Source organism: Malaya genurostris, chromosome 1 (assembly GCF_030247185.1).
Source record: "Malaya genurostris strain Urasoe2022 chromosome 1, Malgen_1.1, whole genome shotgun sequence".
Classification (NCBI taxonomy): Eukaryota; Metazoa; Arthropoda; class Insecta; order Diptera; family Culicidae; genus Malaya; species Malaya genurostris.
In genome coordinates this window covers 80,416,502-80,444,362 of record NC_080570.1, presented here as the reverse complement: position 1 = coordinate 80,444,362, position 27,861 = coordinate 80,416,502, and the positions used below count along the sequence as shown (strand labels likewise).

General features: G+C 36.0%; 3 protein-coding genes across 7 annotated transcripts in view; 2 read left to right on the top strand and 1 right to left on the bottom strand.

Moving 5' to 3' along the window:
• LOC131440614 (cyclin-dependent kinase-like 1) overlaps nt 1-27,861 on the top strand; it is an 85,196-nt gene that overhangs the window by 23,291 nt on the left and 34,044 nt on the right. For 2 of the 4 annotated variants that reach the window (XM_058612054.1, XM_058612051.1), the window contains one exon: nt 17,493-17,561. The exons of 1 other annotated variant lie outside the window; for it this stretch is intronic. In XM_058612054.1, the coding sequence (XP_058468037.1) occupies nt 17,493-17,561 (69 nt within the window). The remainder of the gene's footprint in view (nt 1-17,492; nt 17,562-27,861) is intronic. One more of the 4 variants, XM_058612052.1, reaches the window with a different exon arrangement.
• Nucleotides 2,977-6,903, bottom strand: LOC131440610 (uncharacterized). 2 transcript variants are annotated; one of them, XM_058612044.1, is made up of 4 exons: nt 5,690-6,903; nt 5,406-5,569; nt 4,327-5,272; nt 2,977-4,273 (listed from the first exon to the last, which is right to left on the bottom strand). In XM_058612044.1, the coding sequence occupies exons 1-4, from the start codon at nt 5,793-5,795 to the stop codon at nt 3,159-3,161; spliced, it is 2,331 nt and encodes a 776-aa protein (XP_058468027.1). In that variant the 5' UTR covers nt 5,796-6,903; the 3' UTR covers nt 2,977-3,158. The 2 variants fall into 2 exon arrangements, with proteins under 2 accessions (XP_058468027.1, XP_058468028.1); XM_058612045.1 differs by having other exon boundaries at nt 2,977-5,272.
• Nucleotides 8,414-10,635, top strand: LOC131440612 (uncharacterized). Its single transcript, XM_058612048.1, has 7 exons — nt 8,414-8,568; nt 8,629-8,682; nt 8,743-9,150; nt 9,203-9,535; nt 9,597-9,897; nt 9,964-10,389; nt 10,444-10,635. The coding sequence occupies exons 1-7, from the start codon at nt 8,461-8,463 to the stop codon at nt 10,569-10,571; spliced, it is 1,758 nt and encodes a 585-aa protein (XP_058468031.1). The 5' UTR covers nt 8,414-8,460; the 3' UTR covers nt 10,572-10,635.

Below are 27,861 nucleotides of genomic sequence, written 5' to 3'. Positions count from 1 at the left end.
ATGATACTTTGTATTAATCGATGTCCTTGCGTTCAAAACCTTCTGCTTTATTCGAATAATGAACGATTTTAACTATAAAAATAAATTACTATAAAAGAATTGCAATAGACGATATTCCAAAAATTTGGTCGTCATTCAAATTCTAAACTATGTATGTATGTATGGTAAGAATGTGTTTCTTAAATTTTTATTACAACTGAAAAATTGTATGCAGGCTCAAAATATATTAGAGTGGCCAAAATACCTCAGTTACCCTGATAATATTGTATAATGTAATATAATGTAATATAATATAATATACTATAATATAATATAATATAATATAATACATATAATATAATATCAGGTGTACAACTTTGCTTCCGCCGTGGCTGTACCGGCTGAGGCTGGTCAAAACACATAGATGATAATACCTTTAAAGTGATTGTGTACAGTGCCTAACGAATTGTCATCGCCGTTTCAGTGACAGTTGTTCTTGTTTTCATATTATTCACGCTCGAAAATGTCTGTTTATGTGCCCAATTCACGCCATTTGCGGGAAGTTTTACTTTTCTGTTACAATTCGAAAAAAAATGCCACTGAAGCGCATCGAATGCTTTCATAAACTTACGGTGATGCTGCTCTGAGTAAAAGAACGTGTCGGGAGTGGTTTCAACGTTTTAAAAATGGTGATTTCGATGTCGAAGACAAACATGATGGTGGAAGAGAAAAAACCTTCAAAGATGAATAACAATTTACTACGAGCTCTTAAAACCGAGTGAAACCATCACAGGAGATCGCTACCGAACGCAACTGATGCGCCTTAGTCGCGCGCTAAAAGAAAAGCGGCCACAGTATCAAGAGCGACATGGCAAAGTCATCCTGCAACACGACAATGCTCGACCTCACGTCGCAGAAGTGCTCAAAAAGTACCTGGAAACGCTGAAATGGGAAGTCTTGCCCCACCCGCCGTATTCCCCAGATGTCGCCCCTTCTGACTTCCACCTATTCCGTTCGATGGCACACGGTCTGGAAGATCAACATTTTCAATCCTTCGAAGAGTTGGAAAAATGGATTGCTTCATGGATAGCGTCAAAAAAGGACTGGAAGAAAGGGAGAAAGCTGTCGCTAGCGACGGACAATACTTAGAATAATACATCTGTAAGCACTTTTTCGCAATAAAGCTTTAAATTTTGGAAAAAACGGCGGAAGCAACGTTGTACACCTAATATAATATAATATAATATAACATATAATAATCTATATATATATATAAATGGATGTAAGTTTGTATGTTTGTAACGCGATAACTTCGGAACTACTGAACGGATTGCCACCAAACTTGGCACAGGTACTTATTGTATTTCAGAGATGGTTTAGGGAGTATATTTATATGGGAGGGAGCGTAGCAAGTGTCATAAACAAGGGGGGGGGGGTCATGGAAAAATTCATATAACTTGACGAGAATCGATACGTTTTGAAGACCGTAGAACCATTTTGCATACCTTAGATATGACTATATGGGGGGTGGATGTAGCAAGTGCCTTTAAATAGGGGGGTGTAATGTTTAAAACGGCATAATTCCGAAACTACTGAACGGATTGCCACCAAACTTGGCACAGATACTTCTTGCTTTTCTGAGATGGTCATAAGGATATTTTAATGGGGGAGGGAGCGTAGTAAGTGTCCTTAACAGGGGGAGGTCATGAATCAATTTGTCCAATTTGACGAGAATCGAACTTTTTTTTGACCATAGAAACATTTTGCGTATATAAGATATGATTATATGGCGAGTGGATGTAGCAAGTGCCTTTTAAAAGGGGGGTGTAATGTTTGTAATGGCATAACTCCGAAAGTACTGAGCGGATTGCTATCAAACTTGGCACATGTACTTCTTGCTCTTCAGAGATGGTCATAAGCGTATTTTTATGGGGGGAAGGAACGTAGCAAGTGTGATTAACAAGGAGGGGTCATGAAAAAATTCATGTAACTTGATGATAACCGATATTTTTTGAAGATCATAGAAACATTTTGCATACCGTAGATATAATTTAATGGAGGATGGTTGCAGCAAGGCAACATACAATCGTCCATGTGAAAAACCTGTTTTAATCCATCTAGTGGTGTAATGATGCCTTTCTCATTGTTTGATACCGAACGTATAATCTTCGCTGTAGCATCCACAACACTTAGTACTTTAAACCTAATACATTTCGAATGCATAACTATTTCAGGTTTATTATTTTTACGTTTCGTCTTTGAGTGCAGAGCAGTTCAAATTGAACTGCTTAGTGTTAAACTCGGCAGTTCATTTTGAGCCGCTAAGCAGACGTAAAGTTTCTGCTACTTACAGAACACTTTTTGTTTTGCAACGGAATGCAATGTCTTTTCTGACGTGCCGAACGAAAACGGAATGAAAGAAGAAGGAGTCTAACGTAACATAAAAATTAAATTGGAACTCCAATGGTCTTAATGAAGGATAAAGAAGTTTCAAGTAAGATCACGACAAGGAAGAATGTCGCGAACTGGGGCATTGAATAGTCTATCTTGATACTCGGAAAATTTATTAGTTGAGATCTGACATCACGATACTCTACGCATGTCCAATTGACATGATCAATATCCCGATAACCTTCGCCTCAAGCACAACGATTAGTCTCGAATAGTCCAATTCGAAGGAGATGTGTATCTAACATGTAAATGAAATCCCTACCCGAGTATAATAGAATAACAAACCGGATGCAGAAAAATATTTTATTTTGTTACAAGAAACAGAAAAAGAACTAGTTTTGGTTCCAAATCCTGAAAAAAGAAGAAGGTAACAAATTTTGATATCCACTTGTTATCAATAATCGGAATGGTAAACATACAAATTTGCTACACATTTGATAGTTGCTATCAACGGAAAATATAAAGAAATAACTGAGTTCTAATTATGGGTTATCTTTCAAATTTAATTATGTTAGTTTTTATTCTTACCAAAAAATATTACCGACAAATAAAAACAATAATTTTGTTTTATTTCATTACGAGTGTAGGTTTACTATCACAAACTCTTTTATCTGAAACTTAAAAAACCGTTGGAGATTTATGCTAGTCCCTAAAGTTTTAAATTTTTCCGTATGTCTCTTACAATTATTGATTGATATGCTGCTAGTATCTGTAGTTATTTGTACTTTTTAGTCGACTTGAGTACGAAACTTACAAATAGAGATGAAATTTAGTATTTCGTTTACCTGCCTTATTGTCATGTTCACACATTGTCTTATTGTATTGTTTATCTTGATGATTCGACATAAGGAGCTGAACTCGTATAAAAATAAATTATTAAAAACACGCTCTGAATTCAGTTCCTGTCCTACAATGTATATGTTATCAAACTCATCGGTTAGAATATTCTGTATTTGAAAGAAACAATTGTTTAAAAATATGAAAGAATCATCATATTTGAATTTTTCACACGTTAATTTTGTGCAATACCTGATTCCTTTGAAGGAAAACTTACTGTGATATGAAAAATTAGTAGCAACAATATCTTTATCTAGTATTTCTCTGTCTGCAACGAACTTAAATCTTGAATCATATCGCAAACGAGGAAGTTTTCGTGGCTCCCATAGATTATACACCCAATTCTTGATCGGTGAGTTAATAGGCATTGGTGTATAATGACAAAAACGTTTTAAACAATATTTCTTAGTTACTTGAATGACAGGATGGTTATGACCTGTTTTTAAATCTAATAACATTCCATTTCCAGACTCATAGGGAAAAAGTGAACTATTCCACAAGCCTTCCAGATTCCTAACGACATCTGATAAATGCGTTTGTAAATGAACATTGTAAACCTCTTGATCAGTGCCATAAAGATGTGCAAATTCTTGAGCAAATTCCACTAACGTTGTTTCACATGTTTTTAGAGTTTCAACTGAAATGTTTGTTTCAAGCAATTGAAATAAACTCGATGAAAACTTCATGAAATGTTCCATGTTGATTTTTGGTATTAAACCATAAAAACAAGGGTAAAAACAGTATAATGCGATGCACTCCCATTCACTAGCTTTAAATTTTGCTACCTCGTTAAGTTTTCGCGGATGTCGTGGGAAAACGCTAGGAAATCTTATGCTGATTAGTCTTTCCTCAACTACGTTTCGATTGATTCCTAGGTCACATGTCACAATCTGATTCCACATTTGTTTGGTCACTCCTAGGAGCGAAGCATGCATATAATCAACACCAAATCCGCGAACAATGTCAAAGTTCGGTAGACTTAACAAGACAGATAAACCCTTTATACCTGAAAAATAAAGTTTCTGTACATACGACTAAAATATTACCATCTCTGCATACCAAACAGTTCTTTGGCGGTATCCTGTGCAATCATCATATGTTGTTTAGTACTACTGTGATCCCTTTTTTGGCATTTTCGGTATGGATAGCGAACTTGTTTACCGATTGCTACTCCTGGATGAAGACATAAACTACATCCGAAATAGCCGTTGAATTGTTTCATGTTTTGGATTTTACATCGACAAACTGAATCGACACAACACTGGAGAACTACAATCTTGTATAAAATATTGTCTATGAACATTCCTTCACGAAGTTTCCTCATTTCTAAACAAAAATTTTGAAAGAAAAGTGGCATGTTCGGTTCACCATTAGAAATCCATAATGCAGCCAGAATTAAATTTTGCTTTTTGAATCGTTCCTTTGGAGGCAATTCATTGATTACCACAAATAAAGGATACATAGGTGTTTTCATTGAACACTCAAACACTTCTACACCATCCGTATTCACTGATAGAGTTATAAATCTTCCGTCTTCATTATCGATAATCTCTTTTGCAACATATCCGTTTCTTATATCACTGAGGTTATATTTTAATATTTCTTTGGAATATTGTTGTATTTCTTTCTCATACCGTTGGACTGTTTCACGGATTTGACATTCGATCGGGAATGTTATGAAGTAGTCAAATTCTTGACTATAACATTGATTCATAAAGCAACGGAAATTTTTAACAGGTTTTTTAGTTCCAAGATTGGATTGACAATTCTTACAAAAATAAAGCCTTGTTGCGTCATATTTATCGGGAAATGCAGATGTAAAACTTGAAAAGGTTTCTGGAAAAATTTTCTTGCCGACGATGATGTTCATCATTGACAGTAGATCTTCCAATGCTTGTTGGGTCAATTGATGTCTTATATAGAAGTTCAGCAACATAAACATAACATCGAAAGTTTGCAAGCTATTCGTCAGTTTCAAAACCTCATTAAATTTTCCAGACACTTCCTGTAATAGAAATGCTTCGTTTTAATATTATTGAAACCTCTGAAATGAGTATTAGGTATTCCATATTCCTGAGTTCAAATGTGCTCTCCAATTTTGTTTTCATGCAAATTTGGGAAACATAATTAATAATTACCTCTCCAAAGAAATAATTCAAGTGTGAAGTTTCACCGGTTGAGCTAAGTTCTTCGAACACCTCTGATTCCCCAAACGATGTGTGTTGTGGTAAAATCACTCCGTCTCTTTGATTTTGAATCTTGATTTTGCTACTAGGTGTATCGATGCATATAACTTGAGATGCTGTAAAAATTGGATTAGCACACATAATCATACTTATTTTTCAATATTTTGAAAATTTCCAGTTATTGAAAACCGACTGTATTTTAAATCAAATAGAACGTATGGATCTTCTGTACGTACTCGCATTCTGTTCCCAACTAAGTTCATCCGAAGCAATGTCACTCAATGACAAATTTGGAATCCTCGATGTGTATGGATGACTTTCTACGTCATTGATAACACACATGTTTCGTGTGCGCCTCTGTGGAAGATCAAGATAATCATAAATTGATTGAGTTTTCAGTTCAGCCTTAAGTCACTGCTAGATTTTATGAGAAAAAATAACTGATTGACCAGAAGCCTGCTATGTAAAGAAAGCAACATTTGAAAATATTTTCCGGATAGATATGTTTGACGATTTTGTTTACATATCAATGAATTTATAAATTGTATACGCACGTACACTAAGGTTTTTATTTTCAGGCAAATCACACAATCAAAGTGCATTGTACATTGTAACTTACACACCTTTTTTACATATTTCTTGCCGTACCACGGAGAACTGAGAAAATAATGTTTAGGACGACGATTGCTCATGCCTACGAGTAATTGAATGTCTTTATTAGAACTTATTATTACATAGGTGTTCCACAAATGGTAGAAAACGAATATGAATCAGTCCTCTGACGGGTGATCAAGAATCATAACAGTTAAGAAATTGGGGTTGTAACCGATTTGTTTACTATAGATGTTCACTACGTTCAAATTAGCTGCAGCGGCATATTCTTGTCAACGAGCTGATAACAGCGATGCCAGATAGTAGTAGTGTCATTTCCGTAGATTGGAATTTTTCTCGGAAACGCTCACGGTGAAAAGCTTTTTTTTTTGCTCGCCAGACAAAACTTGTTCCCGTAGTTCTCCGTTAATAAATTTAAATTTCCGTAGAAAAAACCCAATTCCCGTAGATTTTGTCTACAGATTCGTAGATCCGTAGAAAATGTTCGAATCCGTAGATCTACGGAGATTTCCGTAGATCTGACATCGCTGGCTGATAATAAATAGTGTGAGCCAGGGATGCCATGTCATGTTTTACCAATATCTGTGAAGGTAAAGAAGGCTTTGCTTGCTAAATCGATTTTGCCGAGCTAAAGGTTTCACGAATATGCACCATCATATGATCTGTTCAACTTGGTGTTAAATAACCAAAATCTGTGTTTAACAATTGAGATCTCTGAGCAAATCTGTGAGTCTCATAGAAATCTGTGCAACAATTCGAAAATTTGTGTTTCACAGATTAATCTATGATACTGGCATCTCTGGTGCATGGATATGACAATTCAGAATACACGCTAACTGAAAATATTCATATAATGAGTAGTTTAATAATTACAGCCAGAGAAAATGAGTTCAGTCAGAATTAAGATATGAATTACATAAGTTATTTCGATCTTTTTAATGTGTGGATATGTGAGCTTGTTCTGGAAAACTACACGAAAGTGACGTGCTGTTTTATATTATATATTCGCATATATTTCGTTGTTTTATTATACAAAATGGATTATAAAGTGCTTCATAACATGTGACTTATGTATTAACGTTAGTGAATTAATACACTGAAGATCTTTCGTCGTGAATACGACTTACTTACTATGGGGTGCCTTTTCAAAAGTTAGCCTGTACGAGAATAAGCAGAACTGTATCGCGAATATCTCTTGATGTACTTAAACCAACAACATATTTTTTCTACAAGCTATCGGAAATGTGATCAGGAATTTTTGACAAAATTTGGTAATAGAGTTTTTGAGTTTTGTTTAGTTCTTGAATTGTGGTCCAGTTTCTGAATTCTAAAAATCGGTTCTTTTTAGAACTATTAATATATTCCCAATGAGCTATACGAAGCTTTCCTACTATGTAAATCTATCATTCCAGTTGGTTCAGGTCCAGAGCTCAGTTCCAGTTACAGTATCAATAATTCAGTTCAGTATTGAATCAATTGCGGGACGTTTACAAAACCAGTTTCCCTTCAACGAAGATCGATTGCGTCATTCAGCTGCAGGTCATTTGCATTGGAGCAAAATACAACAAAAATCGGACAACAATAGATAACATTATGCAAAATCAGCCCTTTTAATGGCTCCAAATGTTATCTAAAGAACTATAAAGATTGTTTCTTTGCAAATCGGAGATTAAAACTATCAGTGTAGTGCAAATCTAAATGAATTTTATTAGCTTTATGCAATTTTCTAAAGCAAAATTTGCAACAGCGTTTGCTATCGTTTATATCCGAACAGTGTTTAAGATTATAGATAACTACACAATTTGGCCCTTCTAGATGTCAGAGATTCCGTACAGTATTTTGATAATTTCTGTACTGAAATATGCAAATAATCGACATCAAAATTCCGTATGTTGCTATTTTTGACTTCGTTCGTTCCGCATTGTTTAATTGTATGATAGAAAATATTTGTTGCCAATAACTCAATCTTTAGTAGAAATGCACCGCTTCAATTCTGGAAGTACTAAAAGTTGCGAAATTCACACATTCAACAAATACGAACGATTAACATTTTTATTCGTATTCACGTCCTCCAATTATGTCTGTCATATTACTCACTTCCCTTTATCTGGAAGGTACGCATCGCAAAACTTCGGAAATCCGCATAGAAGCAAATGAAAAATCTCAGTGTACCTCTTTTTTGCAGAAAATTACGACATTTCGATTGTACACATCATATTTTTAACTCCTTTTTGTGGATAACTAATTGTTAGCAAATATTTTTAAAATTCAGAAATTCAAGAAGAGTACATTTCACTTAAAATTCTATATATTTAATTTAACGTGCATAATTAAAATTGTCGGAAAAACAACGGTCACGTTTTCCTATCGTGGTTAGTTTTTCAACTGGTGCAGCATGAAGAAGAAAAAGACAAGAGTGGTAAAGCAAAATACAAACCTGCGTTTGAAATCTAACCGTGACAACATTGCATTTGTCGCTGAAATAGTTCGATCTGAGCAAGAGGTAAAAATATTTAATTTTTTCGAAAAACTATCAACTATATATAACCTCACTTTTTCGCAGAATGTTCATCAGCATAATGTTTCAGATACAACGGGAAAGTGCGATTCCCCTCAGGTTTGTAACAAAATTATTGTTGTACGTCTTCGTTATACTAAGTATTGTTAATTTCTACAGAAATTTCCAAGAAAAACGACCATAAAATCTGATTGTAGTAAACGATCTCCGAAACCAAAACAAACAGAAAGTCAACATCCTATACCAGCTACCGGCTCCCGATCAAGTGGAGCTCGCTTGCAACAACCTGATTTAAATAGCTCAAAGGAAAGTGTATGTTCACCAAAAAAGAGGTCGAAGTTGGACAAACTATATCTCGATAACCATTCAGAATCTGATGAAGAATGCGAAATGGAAGAACGGAGAACGCAAAATTGTAATATACCTGGCATAAAGAGGTCTTGCAGAGTACGGCAACGAAAGAAAAGACAAATTTGTTCATGCACACCATGCATTGCAAATCAAAATTCGGAATTTAATCGAAATTCTAAAATTACGAAAACCTTGATTCGCTGTTCTTCAGTGGAGGTATGTAAAAAAACTTTCCATACATAACATTTACAACATTTGTTTTGTTCAGAGTTTTTCTAAAAGCGCTTTGGTGAGGCTTCAAGATTTTGATTCTACTGATATTTCAACTGAAGCAAAACCAACGACTAAATCTGTAAATAAAAATATTACAGTAAAATCAGATAAACTGCGTCAACGATATCTGAACTCTGATTATCCCAGCGACATAAAAGAGACGGCCGTGATGAATTTAGAGGCAAATCAACAGTTTGAAGGCATATTTGCTGGAAAATCCAAACTGAACACAGTTAATTCGCGACGATCAGCTATTACGAATTCGATATGTGACTCAGATCTATTGAGAGAAATGAAGACAGCTAACGTAGTTGGAAAACATCCACCGGTAAATTTATTTAAGTGAAAAATAGTTATAGTTTTTTAAGTTTCATGTAGAATATTTGCAGATTAACAACTCTTCTGTCACCAATAATGCGAAAGTTGTTACAAGAATAGAATCAAAATTAATAGAATCTTCGGATACAGACTTTACGTCATTGGATGATGTCAACGGCGAATATTTCGTTTCTCGTTCTAAATTACCTATGTCTAAAACAATTCGAACAATCATTAGAGATACCACAAAGAAAAAAAATCGTATGCAGTCTATATTGACCCCCTTAAGTAATAGGGTATCTCCAGCAACCAACAGCTTTACAGATTCCTCAACTGACGATATGGCTAACGTTGGCGATTACTCTTCAAAAGGTTATTAAACCCATTTTTTATAGTATCATTGGTTAATTTTTTGATTATTCACTTAATCGATTTCAGGTTGCGTCAATTGTAAGATACTTAGTAAAAAAATTCTAAGTTTAACAAAACGTTTAACAAAGATTACGACAGCATATCGTGATTTACGCATAAAATCAAACCGTTTAGCATGTGCATTAACATCTCGTCTATTGCCAAGTGAAGACAATTTCAATTTTAAGACAGTTCCCGGATATCCATCTGCGGATAAATTAACTCAGCTCTCGAATCACGCTGGAGATAGTGATTTTATTTTCATTAAACTTGTAATGAAAGAACTCTGGCCACAGGGATTTCACGGCAGAACTGTAACTGGTAGAGCATCTAATAATCCTTCAGGTCGACCGATTGATGTCAGCAATGCTAATTCATCAGTTCATATGCCCTTGGCAAACGATAGTTCTGGGAAAGAACCACTTGAGAAAGAAAAGGTCAACTATGTTAAAGGTAAAATTTTTGAAGTGTGCATGAGAAAATCATTTATGTTTTTACCTGTTTTAGAACGCCTTTATGAAAGGAAAATACTGACTGGAATGGATCCAACGACTGCTGCACAAGAATCTGCGAGACAATCCGGAAGACATATGGCAAGAGTAATTGCATATTATGCCAAAATGGGACATTTTTGAAGTTGAATTATAACAAATAATATGCGTTGAAATATTACTTTAATAAATGGATTGAAATACAAAATTATATTGTTTGACTTGAAACAAAATTTGACATATTAAACCAAAAACAAAATAAGTTATATTTCTGTTACTGATCATAGCATAAAGTAACAAGTTTCTAGCAAAATTTGTTATCACACGCAAATCTGAAATTGTTCCTATTTTGTTACAGATGTATTAACTTTTGTTATTTTTTTGATAAGTTTCATGAGTTTTTTGTTATCAGTTATGTTATTTAAGCAACTAACGGATCCTTAATTATAACAAACTGTGTTACTGAAACAAAGTAGCAAAACATGTTATTATTTTGCTACTTTATTTTGCTCGGGTAGTCACATCCAGCCCGGTGGCACGATTGTCATCTGCATACAATTGGCTTGAAACCGAAAATTTTGGTTCTTTGGTTCTAGCTCGCTGTCAAAAGCTGTGTTTAAGCCGTGTTCACACGTTCACATTTTTCTTCACGCGGTTGCACTAACATAAGGAAACGATTTCGATGGAATATAATCAAACTATAATAAACCACAATTTCTTTTTCTTATTCAAAAAGAGGTCAAATTATTTGTTTTATTGAGAATACTAGACTAGAGTTCTATATATATTTGGTTTAAAGAAATTAACTTTTGACACCAAGCAAAGCAAAGTCTTGGCATTACATTCCTTATGAGGAATTTGGCCTTCGCAGCCGATTCTTAGTGTACAGAATCATTGCACGGCTAGTACTATGGATCCTGCTGACACTAAGAATCAGTGTCGTTTGATTGTATGGTATGCACGTAGCTTAACATCTTGTTGACAATAACCAAAACAAAATGCGTCGGTTTTAGGAATCAGCTTCCATAGTAAGAGGGTGGTCACATCCAGCCCCCTGAACCATACCTTTGTTGATATTTTAGGAATAATTGAATGCATCCACCGACTCAGATCATCTTTATCCCAAGAAGCTTGCCAGCTGCAAGTGTTCTTAAGCGAGACGCGCTATAGAATTCGTTAGAAGCAATCGGTCGCTCAATTTCACCCTCAATAGCACCAAATTATCTAAAATATCGGCTCTTTCATTACCTGGAATGGAGCAATGAGACGGGACCAAGATTATAGTGAATTGATAATTATTATTCAATGCGTTTAGGCACTGTTTTATTTTGCCCAAAAAATCGGTTTATTCTTGCCAGTTATATTTGAGAAAATGGCTTCAATTTCACTATCTATGTAGAGGAAATAATAGTTTGTAGATAATGGGACGATTACACTCAAGCTATAATGAACTGCTGCTTACTCTGCTATATAAACAGATGCAGGTTCTTGAAGCCTAAATGAGGCCGAAACATTATTGTTGAACATACCAAACCCAGTAGCCTCTTCAATTCGTGATCCGTCCGTGTAAAACATTTTATCAGAGTCAATATGCCTGAACTTACTTGAAAATATGTTTGTCATTGCCATCGAGCGTATGTGATCCGGGATTCCACGCACTTCGTGATGCATGGATGTGTCGAAACATAAAGTTAATTCAGGGACATTTAGGAGGCTGACACGAATAGGAATATATCTTGAAGGGTTGTTTCCTGTGACATATGATTAAAATATACTATCATGAATCTTGTTGAATGCATGCAGCCTAAGACAGTTCGCAAACAACAGTACTGAATTCTCTCTAATTTGATTATATGGGAGTTTTCAGCGGAACGAAAGAAAACGCATCCATATTTCATCTTTGGATGTAGTCTGATACAATTTTATTAGATTTTCGGATGAGCGAAAACGTCTTGCAAGCATTTTGTTTTGCATATACCTCCAAGGGATTGTAGGCTTTCTGTTAGTTGTTGGCCAGGAAAGCGTTTATTTTTGGCTTGTTCTGCAAATGCTTAATCTATAACAGGAATAGCATTTCTTAATTCCTAAAAGCACTCCACCATACGGAGAGTCTCTATAAAAATGTATAATGTAAAAGTCATTAAAATTTAAAGTAATGTTTTATGTAAGTCATGTTTCGCACAAAGCAAATACATCACAGTTTTTGATTATGCAATAAAACTGTAAATAAATCAAGTTTTGGAATGATGCTTCGACAATTTCACTGCAGGACAGTGAATGAATCATTTGCGGCGGATGATAAATTATCCATTAAATGAAACAAACCCAGAGAGAATGGACCATTGACTCGATAACTGCTTCAAAAAAGTGGAATGTCGTTATGAAGGTCTTTAGGGGTTCAGAAATATTGAATGCTAAGAAAATTCAGTCTGCAATTTCCGAAAACTTCAGTAATGCTGTTGGTGGCTATGAAACGGAGCTCACTGAATTTTGTGCTAGTTCCGGGATTGGTTTGTAAATTTGACAAAATCATGAGGGCTCTCTCCACAATAAATACATTTTTCAATTTCTTTACTGCAATCATTATCTGAAAGGTTCCCTTCACACTTAAAACATTTCGGCCTATTACTACAATAAATAGCTCTGTGTTCGAATTTTTGCAGTTCGTGCAATTCATAACATTCGGTAGGAAAAGCCGAACAGGTAGGCGAACTCTATCGATGTGGACATGGCTAGGCAAGGCTGATCCAGCGAATTCCACTCGAATCCAATCTGGAGGTCGATAAGTGTTCAAGTTTCCTCCTTCGAAGTACAATTGCTTGCACTCAAGAATCCTTACTCCCTCAAGCATAAAGTTTTTCTCACTCCTAATACCAAGCCTAAAAAAGTTACGCGGAGCACCAAGCCTCAAAAATAGTTTGAACGGTAACTTTGAGCTATCATAGCTCAGTTGTTGCTTGACCAATTTCGATAAATTTTACACTCTCGAATTTTGTGAAGTTCGTAGATTATTTTAAGTATATCATTATTGACGTCGTTTAGGAAAAACTAATGAAAATCTGATTTTTCCCGTTCCAAGTTTTTTTCAAGCTCAAAATGTGCCCTATCTGCATTCATGCGACACCTTTACCGAGTCATAACTTTGTTGTTAGTCAACCGATCTTCAAAATTTGTTCACCATTGGAAAGGTACTACTTCCACAAATATAATGCACTAAAAATAGGGTTGTCTACTCAAAGTTATAATGAAAACTGTAGATAGATGACCTAAGAAAAGATGAGACTTTTTACAATGATCGAAATTCAAAGCGATGACCTATATATTTTTACACATCATTCGATTGCTAGTGATACCAGCTACAATTTTCGTTCAACTATCATTCCTGCACAATCAAAAGAAAACATTGAGAAATCGATGAATTTATAAATATATATGAATTTTTCATTTTTTTTCACATGTTTGTATATAACTCAAAAATTAAAGCGATGACATGTACATTTTTTTGATTCAAAATATTGGAATCATTACCAGAAACAATGTATTGATGACCAAAATTATATATCCGTTCAAAGAAGCTCAAGAAATTTGGTACAAATACAGAGAATTTCTATTATTGGGAAAATTTTGCCAAACAAAATCAAATCAAAACTTTGAAATTTTATGACATATATTTTTTTATTATTTTAGTTGGAAATATATTATAAACAAAATTTACAAAAATAAACTGAAACTTGGATTTCACAGAAAATTTTAAAAATTTTAGTAAATAACCTAAAACTCTAAAAGTATATTTTTGTATTGAACAAGAGATCTAAACAATTTTTATGCACAACCCAAACGCAATTGATAACTACTAAAATTCTGATTCTGTTGTAGGTTTGCCGTAGAATCTCAAAAAATAGGTAAAAGATCGGAAATTTTGAAATTTCCGAGTTAAATTGCATTGCACAGTGGTTCGGATCCACAATTTAGGGAGACAAAAACATTTGTGGCTTAACCTTATACTTTAGAGCTATGATGTCTTCAAAACAAATGATCAGTGAAGATAAGCCATATGTCGATGTACATGGTATTAGGGTGGCTCTTATTATTAAGGTGATGCAAAACTTATTTTCCGGATGTGTTGTGATAGAGGACTGCATCCTTCGGCAAAATTGTAGATAAACTTATATCGAGCAGCTTTGCTGAGGACACCATTGTAATATCTGCAACGGTTTTAATGTTGCAGCTGTTTTTGAAGAGCAACTTGAGGTGTTCCTCAAAAAATCAGATTTTTTGCTCTAGCATTTTTATTTTTCACTTTTCGTATTAGGTATCTTTGAACATCTTTTAGAGTTTGTTAAAACCAATTTTTTAATGACTGGCGTATTCAGGTAGCGTTATGAGCAAAACTAGTTCAAAAACAGGTTATTTTTAAACTGCTATATCTAACATTGAGGCAAACGAAAAAAATCCGTTTCTTGTATTTGACAGAAAATATTTTCGAGCATGTTTATAAAAAAAGGCGGAGGAGATATTTTTTAAATTTTTTTTAAATTATGTTCGAACATTGGGTTTTTTCATTGAAAAATATTCGTATCATGTAAGGCATTTATTAGCTATATATGAAAGTAAGGTATATTTGTCTTTTTGTTGAATTAATTCATGTGCACATTCGGGAAGAAATCGTTCTACATTCTTCTGGGAATGCAGAATGGTGTCGCTTTTGTAAAATCTCTAAATCCTCTCGGGGATTGGAAGTTTTTTTAACCGTGCATTTTGGCACCAGCAGATCGTTCAACATCCTTTCGTGGATGCAGAACGATTTATTTTTTTATGTTTTGTACTGTTTTCCCACCTCACTCACTTCCCAATTCCCTTCCATTTTTTTTTATCCTTCCCTTTCCATCAGGAAGTTGATGAAAAGCTACGGCAAGGCACAAATCTCAAAATAACTAGGGGAACATGCCACTTGAACCAATTAGTTCTGATAGCATAGGTGTAGGGTTTCATTCAGTGGAAAGCATTCAAACGGAGAGGTTGTTTTTCGAGACGAAGACAATTGTAATAGATTGGTTGATTGCTGCTAATCGCAAAGGCAGCTGCAAAGCCAACATTCGAGGCGATTCCAGTTTCATAAGTACCTGGAATAGTGGAACTCACTACACTGAGCAAGTTGGCCTAACCGTTCTGAGAAGTGTTTCATTTTGTAGGTTATGCTAGTTCATGCACTAGCTTTCATGTTTTTCAAAAATCAAACAAAACTGTTTGAAGAATACATTTTTTATATGAGAATAAGAGATATATGAGAAAGGCATCACTACACAACTAGGTGGATAAAAACAAGTTTTACTTAATTTCGTGTGATTTTTTGTGCTAAATTCAGAATTCTACTTTTTTCTGAATTGTTTACTATTAGAAAATTCAAATAATTTTCGAATTCTATACAATCCGAAATAATTATAAGTTTGTGATATTTAAATTTTAATATTCTATCGATTATAATTGATGTCGTTTAGGATAGCGGAAAATTAAAGATATATGTTTTTGTTCTTAATTGCTTGTAAAACAAAAATCAAGCAATAATTATTTTTAAATTGTATTTGGTTTCTTTTGCCATGGGTTAGTATATGAAATTCATATAATTTTACGTTCTGTTTCTTATTGTACAAAACCATTGAAATAATTTAAAATTTTTTGTGTTGTCACAAAATTTATTTTATTAATAAAAAACAAATTCTACGTCTTTTAGAAACAGATGAAATCAAAACGTATTCCAATATTTTCACTTTGATTTGCAGAAACGTTGGAACGCAATATATATAAGAAATTTTGAAATTTCTTAACTTCTACCGATTTTTTGAGATTTTACGGAAAACTTTAAACAAAAAAACCTAATTTTAGTAGTAATCAATTCCGTTTGGGTTGTGCATAAAAATTGGTTGGATCTTTTGTCTAATACAAAAACATAATTATTTTTAGAGTTTAGGTTCACTTACCAAAATTTTTACGATTTTCAGTGAAATCCAAGTTTCAGTTTTTTTTTGTAAATTTTGTTCATAATAAATTTCCAACTAAAATAATAAAAAAATATATGGCATAAAATTTCAAAGTTTTGATTTGATTTTTTTGGCAAAATTTTCCCAATAATAGAAATTCTCTGTATTTGTACCAAATTTCTTGAGATTCTTTGAACGGATATATAATTTTGATCATCAATACATTGTTTCTGGTAATGATTTCAATATTTTGAATCAAAAAAATGTACATGTCATCGCTTGAATTTTTGAGTTTTTTACAAACGTGTTAAAAAATATGAAAAATTCATATATATTCATAAATTCATCGATTGTTTAATGTTTTCTTTTGATTGTGCAGGAATGATAGTTGAACGAAAATTGTAGCTGGTATCACTAGCAATCGAATGATGTATAAAAATATATAGGTCATCGCTTTGGATTTTCGTATATTTACGATCATTGTAAAAAGTCTCATCTTTTCTTAGGTCATCTTTCTACAGTTTTCATTATAACTTTGGGTAGACAACCCTATTTTTAGTTTTTTACAGTGCATTTTATTTGTTGAAGTAGTACCTTTGCAATGGTGAACAAATTTTGAAGATCGGTTGACTAACAACAAAGTTATGACTTGGTAAAGTTGAAGTATTCAATATTTTCTATGCGAGGTTTATGTCAAACGAAAGAAAATTGGAAAGCAGATAGGGCATATTGGGCGCATGAAAAAAACTTGGAAGGGGGAAAAATCAAATTCGATGGTGTAAAATTTATTGGGATTTGTTGAAAAACAGCTGAGCAACTGTCAAAGTTATATCAACTAACTTCTTCGTGAAACGTAATTTTTAAAAAGTTTAAAATTGTTTATATTACTTCGATTGAAAAAAAAAAAAAAGAAAAGGTGTAGTAATAAAAACCTTTGCTTTGATTCTGAGCCTTGCTCACATAACGTTACTTTTTTCTGATCAATACTGTTTATATCGCCAAATTAAAATAATATAGACATGACATTTCTGAATGCCTCAAAATGCTATTTTCAATATGTTAATTTGAACTAACTATTATTTTGTAGTAATCTTCCTTTCAGATGGACCTCTGGGGACTCTAGCGCAGGAAGTGCCCTCAAAGTATTAGCAGAAAGGTAAATTACAGAACGATATGAAATGATATACACATAATGAAATAATGAAATTATCCTGAAAAATACAGGTTTAAATGTGGCGAAAGGAAAAAACCAACCATCGCTAAAAATCCAAATTTGTTTAAAAAGTGTTATTTTCTAAAAATATTTCATGTTTTTATGCGCATCAAGTACACCTCATTTTGTCGTGAATACGACTTACTTCACTATGATGCACCTTTTTAAACTTTACTCTCTCAGAGAGATAGGTTGTTTTTGTCGTGAATACGACTTACTTTACTATGGGGTACCTTTTCAAAATTAGCCATATGGAAGAATGGGCAGAACTTAATCGTGAATATCTCGACTTGTATTAAGGGCAGCAACATAATTCTTTCGCCATTTCATCAAAAATATGATCAGGAATTTAGGATATTATTTTGAACAGTGTGAGATAACCACAAACAACTCAAAAATGAAGTTTTCTAAAACTTTGAGAACAACGCGGAAAACTCTTTACTTTTGCTTGGGTTTTTCGCGCAAGGACGACGATTTTGAGGTAGTCAGGCACATATCTTCATCTGAATGCGTATAAAAGGGGAACCGTGATCGAAAATCGATCATTTCTTCTTGTGTGTTGGATGGAAGCAAACGTCGTTAGAATGATTTATCATTTGCTTTCTGGTCGTCGAGGGAGCGACCAACAGCGACGGAGAGTGCACCTTCTGCGTGGTTAAAACCTCAAACGCTCAGGTAGAAACTCTCATTCGCTTTCCGGGCATCAAGCCGAGACTCTGAGTCTGCTCTTAGTTCTAAATTTAGTTCTTGAACTCAAGTCCAGTTCCATTTTCCAGGATTCTTCTGTTCGATTCTTTTTAGAATCATAATAATACTCCCAAAGAATTATGTGACATTTTACTGTACTATATGTAACCCATTTTGGTAGTCGTGGCGAGAAATCGTCTTCAAGCTTCAGAGTTTAGTTCCGGAACATGGGTTTAGAATTCAGAGCCTGCGTGCTGAACTGGATTCTGGAAAAAGATTCTGGAACTGATTTCAGTTTCGAAATTGTAGTCTACTAAAATCCAACAGAATTCTGAGTCTGTTCTAAGTTCTGAATCTAGTTCTTCAGCTTAGGTCTAGTTCCTAATTCCAGAATTATTCAAATCAGTTATTTTGTCCTGAATACGACTTACTTTACTATGGGGCGCCTTTTCAAAATTTACCCTGTACAAGAATGGGCAGAACTTTACCACGAATATCTTTTGATGTACTTAACCCAACAACATTTTTTTTTCTACAAGCTATTGGTAATATGATTAGGAATTCGTGATTAAATTTTCAACAGCATCAAAAAACCCTAAAAATAATTGAAAATTTTCTAAAACTTGAAAAAAATTCAGCACGCTTGCTTGCCTTTTTCGCATCCGGACGACGGTTTTGAGGTAGTCAGGCACAAATCAGAATCTACTGAACAAATAGAAAAGGAAATTTTTGAATAATAACTGTTCATTTCTTTGCTGCAGACGAAACTGGATGTCGAGGTGAGGTTCTCCCACCAACATCAGTAAGAACAAACCAAGTATAAAGCGTGAAAGTCTCAATTGGACTTCGGTCGCCAGGAGGAGCAGTCGGCAATGAAAGTAGATCTTTTGCGTGGTGTAAAGCCTCAAACGCTCACAGAGCCAGTTTTCAGGATAATTTGATAAGCTTTGTGCAATTTTCGCAGTGCAAAATTCGCAACAGTGTTTAATATCTTAGAGAATTACACAATTTGGCCCTTCTGAATGCCAGAAATTTATCTCGTACGGTATTTTGATAACTTTTTCCACTGAAATATTTAAAACCGATACGAAATGTTTGACATCAAAATTCTGTATAGTTCTATTTAGAACAATAATTGTACACCCAAAGAATAATGCGAAATTTTCTGCACTATACTGTATACGTCCCATTTTGATACCACTTGTAGTTTGTAGTAGAGCTTTCTGGTGATTTGCTATATAAAATGCATAGCACCAACTTCAGGAATCAGGAATCAGAACAAATTGGCTCAAATGGCACGTTCCTCTTGATATTTGGAGATTTGTGCCTTGCCATCTATTTGTTTTTAGCATCATTTTCCCGATATATAAGAGGGAAGGATTGAAAGGAAATGGTAAGGGTTGGACTAGGAGAATGGGAAAAATTGACGACACAAAAACACATAAAAGCAGAAGTAAATTCTGCATCCCTAAGGGATGCCGAACAATCTGCTGAGGATCACATTTAGTGGAAGCAGAAGTAAATTCTGAATCTCTACGAGGTCCCGAACAGTTTGCTGTTAATAAAACCTCCAACCTCCGAGAGGAGTTAGAGATCTTACAAAAGCGACACCATTCTGCACTCCCGGAAGAATGCAGAACGATTCGCAGTATGTACGAGCAGAAGTAAATTCGGTACGCCCTAAAGGATGCCAAACAATCTGCTAAACCCTATTTAAGGTGAATACAGAAGGGATTCATTCACTCCAGGAAGAACGTTGAACCCTTCCGACTATAGCTCCTTACCACATTGGGTGAGAAACGAGAGAATATCCTTCAATTTTAGCTCCGCATACACAGACTCAACCATGTATGGAGAACCAAAAACCCGGATACGTAGCTGCGTCAATGCGGGACAGTTACATATCAGATGATATGAAGTACCATAATCGCATTCACACAAATCACACGAATAATACTCAGCACGTTGAATAGTAGCCATGTGATAATTGAGTTTGCAATGTCCAGTCAGAGCTCTGACCAGAATACTGCAATGATGCTTGGAGAAATGCAGTAGACACTTTGACATTTTCAGATTTAAATCTGGTAGAAATGCTTTTGTCTGAGCGCAAGTTTGCAAGCTGCGCCAGTAGCTGGCATGTTTGGATGCAGCCCAAGAACGAATCTTGTGCTTTATCCAACTAGTAGAAAGTGGTAAAGCTGGTTCAGGACCAACGAAATCATTCGTTGCACCAGCTCTAGCCAACTCATCAGCCCAATTAATTTCCAGTAATACCAGAATGGCCGGGTACCCATAAGAAGTAAACAGCATTTGAAATGCTGAGGTCTTCAATTTGAGTTCGACATGCGATCGCTAGATTCGACCGTGAGTCATTCGAACTGAGTGCTTTTAAGGCTGCCTGACTGTCGGAACAAAAATAAATTCGTTTACCACAGATCCTCTGCTGTACTTCACACAGAATCGCGTAGATTTCTGATTGGAACACAGTACAGTATCTACCAAGTGAATGAGACTGTTTCAGCCTCATTTCACGACAGTAGACACCAGCACCAGCACGACCATTCAACAGAGAACCGTCCGTATAACAAACTATGTGTTCATCAAGATGTCGTCCCAAATAACCAGACAACCATTCCTCACGAAGAGTATAGCTCACATTGAATGTTTTGAAAGGAAAACTACATGTGAGAGTTAGGTCACTAGGAGCTAGTAAATACTCATCCCACGTAACCATTTGAGACCACAAGCGAGTGTGGCTGGTAGCATAATCTAATGGGTTACTGTTCCAAAGCCCTGTAACCTTAAGACGGTATGCACAAGATAATGCTTCTTGTTTTAGGAACACAAGTAGTGGTTTAATGCACAGTAGCGCCTCTAGAGCAGCAGTAGGAGTTGTCGTGAATGCTCCTGTCATCGCCATTAGGACCATCCTTTGGAGATGATTTAGCTTTGACTGAACTGTCGCGACTTCGCCTTTCTGCCACCATACAAGACATCCATATGCTAAAATTGGTCTAACAATAGTTGTGTAGATCCAATGAATATATCTGGGTTTGAGTCCCCATGATTTTCCAAAAGCTCGTCTGCATTGGCCGAAAGCCATGCAAGCTCTTTTAATCCTGAAATCAATGTGAGCTGACCAATTCAGTTTTGAGTCAAGAATAACCCCGACGTATTTAACTTGATCGACCACAGTATCCTCTGAACCGAAGAACTGTAACGGACGAGCTCCTGTGATTATCCTACGATGAGTGAAAAGCACCATTGATGTTTTGCCCGGATTTACAGATAATCCAACCTGACAACACCATTGTTCAATAGATCGCAGGGCTTGTTGCATTAAATCAAAAAAAGTGTTAATGCTTATACCGGTCATCAATATATGATAATCGTCGGCAAAACCATAAGTCGGAAATCCAAGGTTATTAAGTTTCCTTAACAAACCATCAGCGACTAGGTTCCATAAAAGTGGGGATAGTACACCACCTTGAGGACACCCACAGACACTCAGCTTTCTAATCTCTGCTTGCCGAAGCGATGAGCAAGGAAGTCGATTGCTAAGCATTGCGTGTATCCAATTTGTGATACTTGAAGGTATGCCTTGACCACGGGCTGCCTCCAGAATTGAATTGAAAGACACGTTATCAAAGACACCTTCAATATCTAGGAAAACTCCCAAGCAAGATTGCTTTAGTGAGAAAGCTTTTTCAATGTTGTACACAACATCATGTAACAGGGTTGTAGTGGACTTTCCACGCTGGTAAGCATGTTGCATTCCATGTAGCGGATGCACACCCAAACTAACATTCCTGATATAGTGATCGACTATGCGTTCCACTATTTTAAGAAGAAATGAGGTAAGACTGATAGGCCTGAAACTCTTCGCTTCCTCATAAGTGTCGCGACCGCCTTTGGGAATAAATTTGACAATTATTTCCTGCCAGGCTCTTGGAATATATCCTGTCGCAAGACTAAAAGTAAGTATTTTCTTCAAAACATGTTTGAAATGTTCATACCCTTTCTGCAGTAACACTGGGAAAACTCCATCCTTCCCAGGAGACTTGTACGGAGAAAAACTCTCAACTGCCCATTTGACCGATTCAATCGTCACAACGCTTCGAGCAAGGGCCCAAGAATTGTAACTACCTGAAAAAGTCTCGGGAAGAGCTGTCGGTGATGGATCCATACATCCTGGAAAGTGAGTGTTAAAAAGATAGTGAAGTACATCACCTTCATCAGACAAGTGTTCACCATCTGAAGTTCTTAAGAAACTGACATTAAAGTCCTTAGACTTCGAAAGTAACTTATTTAATCTGCTAGCCTCGTTGAGACTAGAGACATTTGTGCAGAGGCTTTTCCAACCACTTCGCTCAGACGATCGAAGAGCATTTTTGTAAGCCCTTCGAGCCGACACGAATGCCTCCGACCCATTTCTGCGTCGGTGGTTCCAAGCTCTTCTGCATAGTTTCCTTAGTCTAGCAAGTTCAGCATTCCACCAAGGAGTTCCTCTAGTAGCTCGCACAATCCGAAGTGGACAAGCCTCTTCATATGCTGCAACTATGAGTGAATTTGTCTCGTCGACAACATTTTCCAAATCAATTGGGGTTTCAATTGTTGGTTGGTACCCGTAAAATCTAGTCGCCAAGCCCTCTTCATAGAGGCCCCAGTTTGTAGATTTGGGATTACGATATGTGATAATATCAAATTTAACGTTTGAATGATCAAAGAATATGTACTTATGATCAGACAACGAAGGTTCGAGCTCATCGGAGACGAGCCAATTCACCAACTCATGCGCAATTCTATCAGAGCAGAGAGTTACGTCCAAAACCTCCTCTCTTCCAGATCTCGCAAAAGTTGGACGGTTTCCTGCATTGACTATGTGCAGGTTTGTACTGTTCACAAATTCCATCATATCAGAGCCTCTCGAATTTATATCTGTGCTGCCCCAAATGATATGGTGAGCATTTATGTCACTGCCGATTACAAGCGGTAAATCACTTTTGCAACAGTATGATACAACTTTTTTGAAGTCATCGCTTGGCGAAGGTTGGTTATGCGGCAAATATGCCGAACAATAGACATATTTTCTGTCTATGCCATCAATAGTCATATCAACTGTGACAGCACAAATATCCCGAGTTGTGAGCTCCGATATGAGAGAAACATCGAGAGCACTATTTGCAAGTATGCATGCTCGAGGCATTTCACGTGGATTAGTCATACCGGTCTTGTTGAAGGCAACAAAGACTGGGTTTAACAATTTTCCAACGTAGAAGTTTCCCTTTTGGAAATATGGTTCTTGAACCAAAGCTATAGAAGCTTTACCTTCTTGCAGAAGTCTGGAAAGATTTATAGTTGCTGTACGTTTATGCTGGAGATTGATTTGTGCCACTCTAACCATTATCAATTAGAGTAATGAACACCCCATCTCTAGCACTTATCCTACAACAACTAGAAGAAACCAAATATATTGGCTTATAATCGCCTATAGCGAACCATGTAAGGATTTTTTTAAATGTTTTAATCATTTAAATCCCACGAGTTGCGAAGAAAGAAGTCGTCCACTGTGCCAGAGCTTCGCTTAACACAGTAAGGGAAAACCCCAAGATATTCCGTTCACGACTGCATTGTTTAACCTCCTGCAGCCATTCAGTCATCGGCACGGAAATACACCTTGACTAAGGAGATCCTATTTTTGTGGCCTTTTACGACATGGAACAGGAAACCAGTGGATCAATTCTTGGTAGAAAATAATTCCGCCGGATGCCACACGGCTTACCTGTTTGGTGGACTTATACCACCGGTACAGGTGGACCGTAGCGTTATTCTTAGCCAGTTGGGAAACCGCTACCGACACTACACGGCAATCTAGGCTGCTCAGAGAGGGAAGTTGACATTGATGGTCAACTTCCATGGATGACCGAGCAGCCGACTATGTAGTAAGATTCAGCCGAATGAAAGTAGATCTTTTGCGTGGTGTAAAGCCTCAAACGCTCACAGAGCCAGTTTTCAGGATAATTTGATAAGCTTTGTGCAATTTTCGCAGTGCAAAATTCGCAACAGTGTTTAATATCTTAGAGAATTACACAATTTGGCCCTTCTGAATGCCAGAAATTTATCTCGTACGGTATTTTGATAACTTTTTTCACTGAAATATTTAAAACCGATACGAAATGATTGACATCAAAATTCTATTTAGAACAATAATTGTACACCCAAAGAATAATGCGAAATTTTCTGCACTATACTGCATACGTCCCATTTTGATACCACTTGTAGTTTGTAGTAGAACTTTCTGGTGATTTGCTATATAAAATGCATAGCACCAACTTAGAAACCATTAATGAAAGGTTCCTTTCAAAACCACCATTATTTTATCATAAAGAACTATACTGGTTATTTCGTAATATTTAATTGTGTGTCAGAATGTTTAATGTAACTAATCTGTACTTTAGTTTAGGAGTATTGTTTCAAATTCTAGTAGTGAAAAAGAGGAAAACTTACACAATTCACACAATCGATCAACTAATTGGTATTCGAAAGTATAAAGAGAGAGTGTTAGTTTTATTCGTATTCACGACATCCAGTTATGTCTCTGACATTACACACCCGTACTTTTTTTATTGTGATCTCTTGTTGTATCTAACGTATCAACATAATTTTTGCTACATGCCATTTTAGTTATCATCAAAACATGATAAAATTTTACCGTTGTATCACATATGATGCGTGTTTGCCTTTCTCGTATTTGAAAACTCATTGTTCAGTGATCTGCGGAAAGATTTATATAATCTAATTACCAATGGATTCAAAATTTTCAACTTTTTATATTCCCGTAAAAATACGCGGATGATAGTTTTGGGGGATTGGAATATAGATACTTCAAAACAAGATAATAGTAAATTAATTGATTTCATGAGCAAGTATATGAAGCTGGATGTGAAATCTGCTCCTTCACAAGCTAATACGGTTGGAGTCACATGTATTGATCTCGTATTTGCTGGAGATATCATTTAATCATAGAAAGCAGTTGATATATTTCACTTTTCATGTCATAGGCTTATTGTATCATTGATAAACCTAGCGAATAAACATTTTCTTCATTGGAAGATCCGTTAATCGGTTGTGAACGTTATAGCTAACATACGTCAACCATATTAGTATCTCATCCACGGACAACAGTGTGTAACAATGGATCCAGCCAATTATTGAACTCTAATTATGTTATCCATTTTATTTTATTTTTATTCACTTTTGCCTTTCTCATATAGATTGGCTATGCAATCAACCGACTTTTGAACCGAGGCCCAGAGGGCCGAGTGTCATATACCATTCGACTCAGTTAATCGAGTACGCAAAATGTATGTGAGTCTATATGTATACAACAAAAATGTGCACTCGATTTCCTCGGAGATGGCTGTGCCGATTTTCTGAATTCAGAAAATTCAAATGAAAGGTCTCTTTATCCCATGAGTTGCTATTGAATTTTATCCCAATCGAACTTCCGGTTCGGGAGTAACGTGGTAAAATGTACAAAATAAATTAAGAAAAAGTGCACTCGTTTTTCTAAGAGACCACTCAACCACAGATTAACAGACAAGACGTAAATAAAGACGTGAGTAAATTCTTTTAAAAATGAATTTTCTTGGGGCACTCCATCACTGCCGCCAGATAGACCGGTGCACCGGCACAGACACACTCGGCGTAGTTCCCCTTCCGGAGCAAACGATGGATTCTACCGCCAACTGGGAACTGCAGACCAGCACGGTTCCACAAGATGCTGTTAACAGCTAGACAGCCAATTCAGTATTACTGGCTGCCGCTCTACTAACTATCTCTTTTATATCGTCTCACTGTTCTGCGAACAGAAAAAGGAATTTTGGAAACGGGGCTTTTCGTACACCGCTGCCAATAGCAGGTATAAAATGAAATGTGATGTGAGAAATAGCGTCATTTAAGTTAAAGCGTCCTGGAAGGATTCGTAGTGTAAGTAGAATCGTAGCACTAGCAATGCAAATGGTTCTGTACACTCTGAATCGGCTGCGAAGTCTGTTGAAACAGAAGGTCAAATTCAACTACAGGAATGTAATACCAAGGCTATTCTATGTATAAATAAAATACAGATTAACCTGTATATATGGCGACCCTGTTTCGCATGGCATATTTTCGCACGACCTCATACTAGTATAAGGTGTGTTCAACATCATAACTTTCGCTTTCGCATTGCCGTTCGTAATTGAATGTGTTAGTGACGGTGCAATTTATTTTAAGTTCCATCTTGATGAATCTTTTGGTAGAAAATATTGAGATCTGAGATGGTTCTCGTGTGTGTTTTGTTTCGGCAACAGTTGCTCAGAAAATAGCTGGTAGGAAAGTGACAAAATTCAACTAGCTCTTTAGCACTGAAAAGTGCTTTCAATGGGCCTTGCTGGACTTTTTGGCTGCCTTTCTACCGGTTTTCGGTGCCATCGTGCTGACGGTGTCTCGTACGTTCAAAGTAGCTGTTTTAACTTAAATGACGCTATTTCTCACATCACATTTCATTTTATACCTGCTATTGGCAGCGGTGTACGAAAAGCCCCGTTTCCAAAATTCCTTTTTCTGTTCGCAGAACAGTGAGACGATATAAAAGAGATAGTTAGTAGAGCGGCAGCCAGTAATACTGAATTGGCTGTCTAGCTGTTAACAGCATCTTGTGGAACCGTGCTGGTCTGCAGTTCCCAGTTGGCGGTAGAATCCATCGTTTGCTCCGGAAGGGGAACTACGCCGAGTGTGTCTGTGCCGGTGCACCGGTCTATCTGGCGGCAGTGATGGAGTGCCCCAAGAAAATTCATTTTTAAAAGAATTTACTCACGTCTTTATTTACGTCTTGTCTGTTAATCTGTGGTTGAGTGGTCTCTTAGAAAAACGAGTGCACTTTTTCTTAATTTATTTTGTACATTTTACCACGTTACTCCCGAACCGGAAGTTCGATTGGGATAAAATTCAATAGCAACTCATGGGATAAAGAGACCTTTCATTTGAATTTTCTGAATTCAGAAAATCGGCACAGCCATCTCCGAGGAAATCGAGTGCACATTTTTGTTGTATACATATAGACTCACATACATTTTGCGTACTCGATTAACTGAGTCGAATGGTATATGACACTCGGCCCTCTGGGCCTCGGTTCAAAAGTCGGTTGATTGCATAGCCAATCTATATGAGAAAGGCAAAAGTGAATAAAAATAAAATAAAATGGATAACATAATTAGAGTTCAATAATTGGCTGGATCCATTGTTACACACTGTTGTCCGTGGATGAGATACTAATATGTTTGACGTAGCTATAACGTTCACAACCGATTAACGGATCTTCCAATGAAGAAAATGTTTATTCGCTAGGTTTATCAATGATACAATAAGCCTATGACATGAAAAGTGAAATATATCAACTGCTTTCTATGATTAAATGATATCTCCAGCAAATACGAGATCAATACATGTGACTACAACCGTATTAGCTTGTGAAGGAGCAGATTTCATATCCAGCTTCATATACTTGCTCATGAAA

Coding starts and splice junctions, on each gene's coding strand:
- LOC131440610 (XM_058612044.1), bottom strand. CDS start 5,795: ATGTGTGTTATCAATGACGTAGAAAGTCATCCATACACATCGAGGATT. Junction 5,273..5,405: donor TGAATTATTTCTTTGGAGAG/GTAATTATTAAT, acceptor TTTCTATTACAG/GAAGTGTCTGGAAAATTTAA. Junction 4,274..4,326: donor TACCGCCAAAGAACTGTTTG/GTATGCAGAGAT, acceptor TTTATTTTTCAG/GTATAAAGGGTTTATCTGTC.
- LOC131440612 (XM_058612048.1), top strand. CDS start 8,461: ATGAAGAAGAAAAAGACAAGAGTGGTAAAGCAAAATACAAACCTGCGT. Junction 9,151..9,202: donor TTCGCTGTTCTTCAGTGGAG/GTATGTAAAAAA, acceptor TGTTTTGTTCAG/AGTTTTTCTAAAAGCGCTTT. Junction 10,390..10,443: donor AAAGGTCAACTATGTTAAAG/GTAAAATTTTTG, acceptor TACCTGTTTTAG/AACGCCTTTATGAAAGGAAA.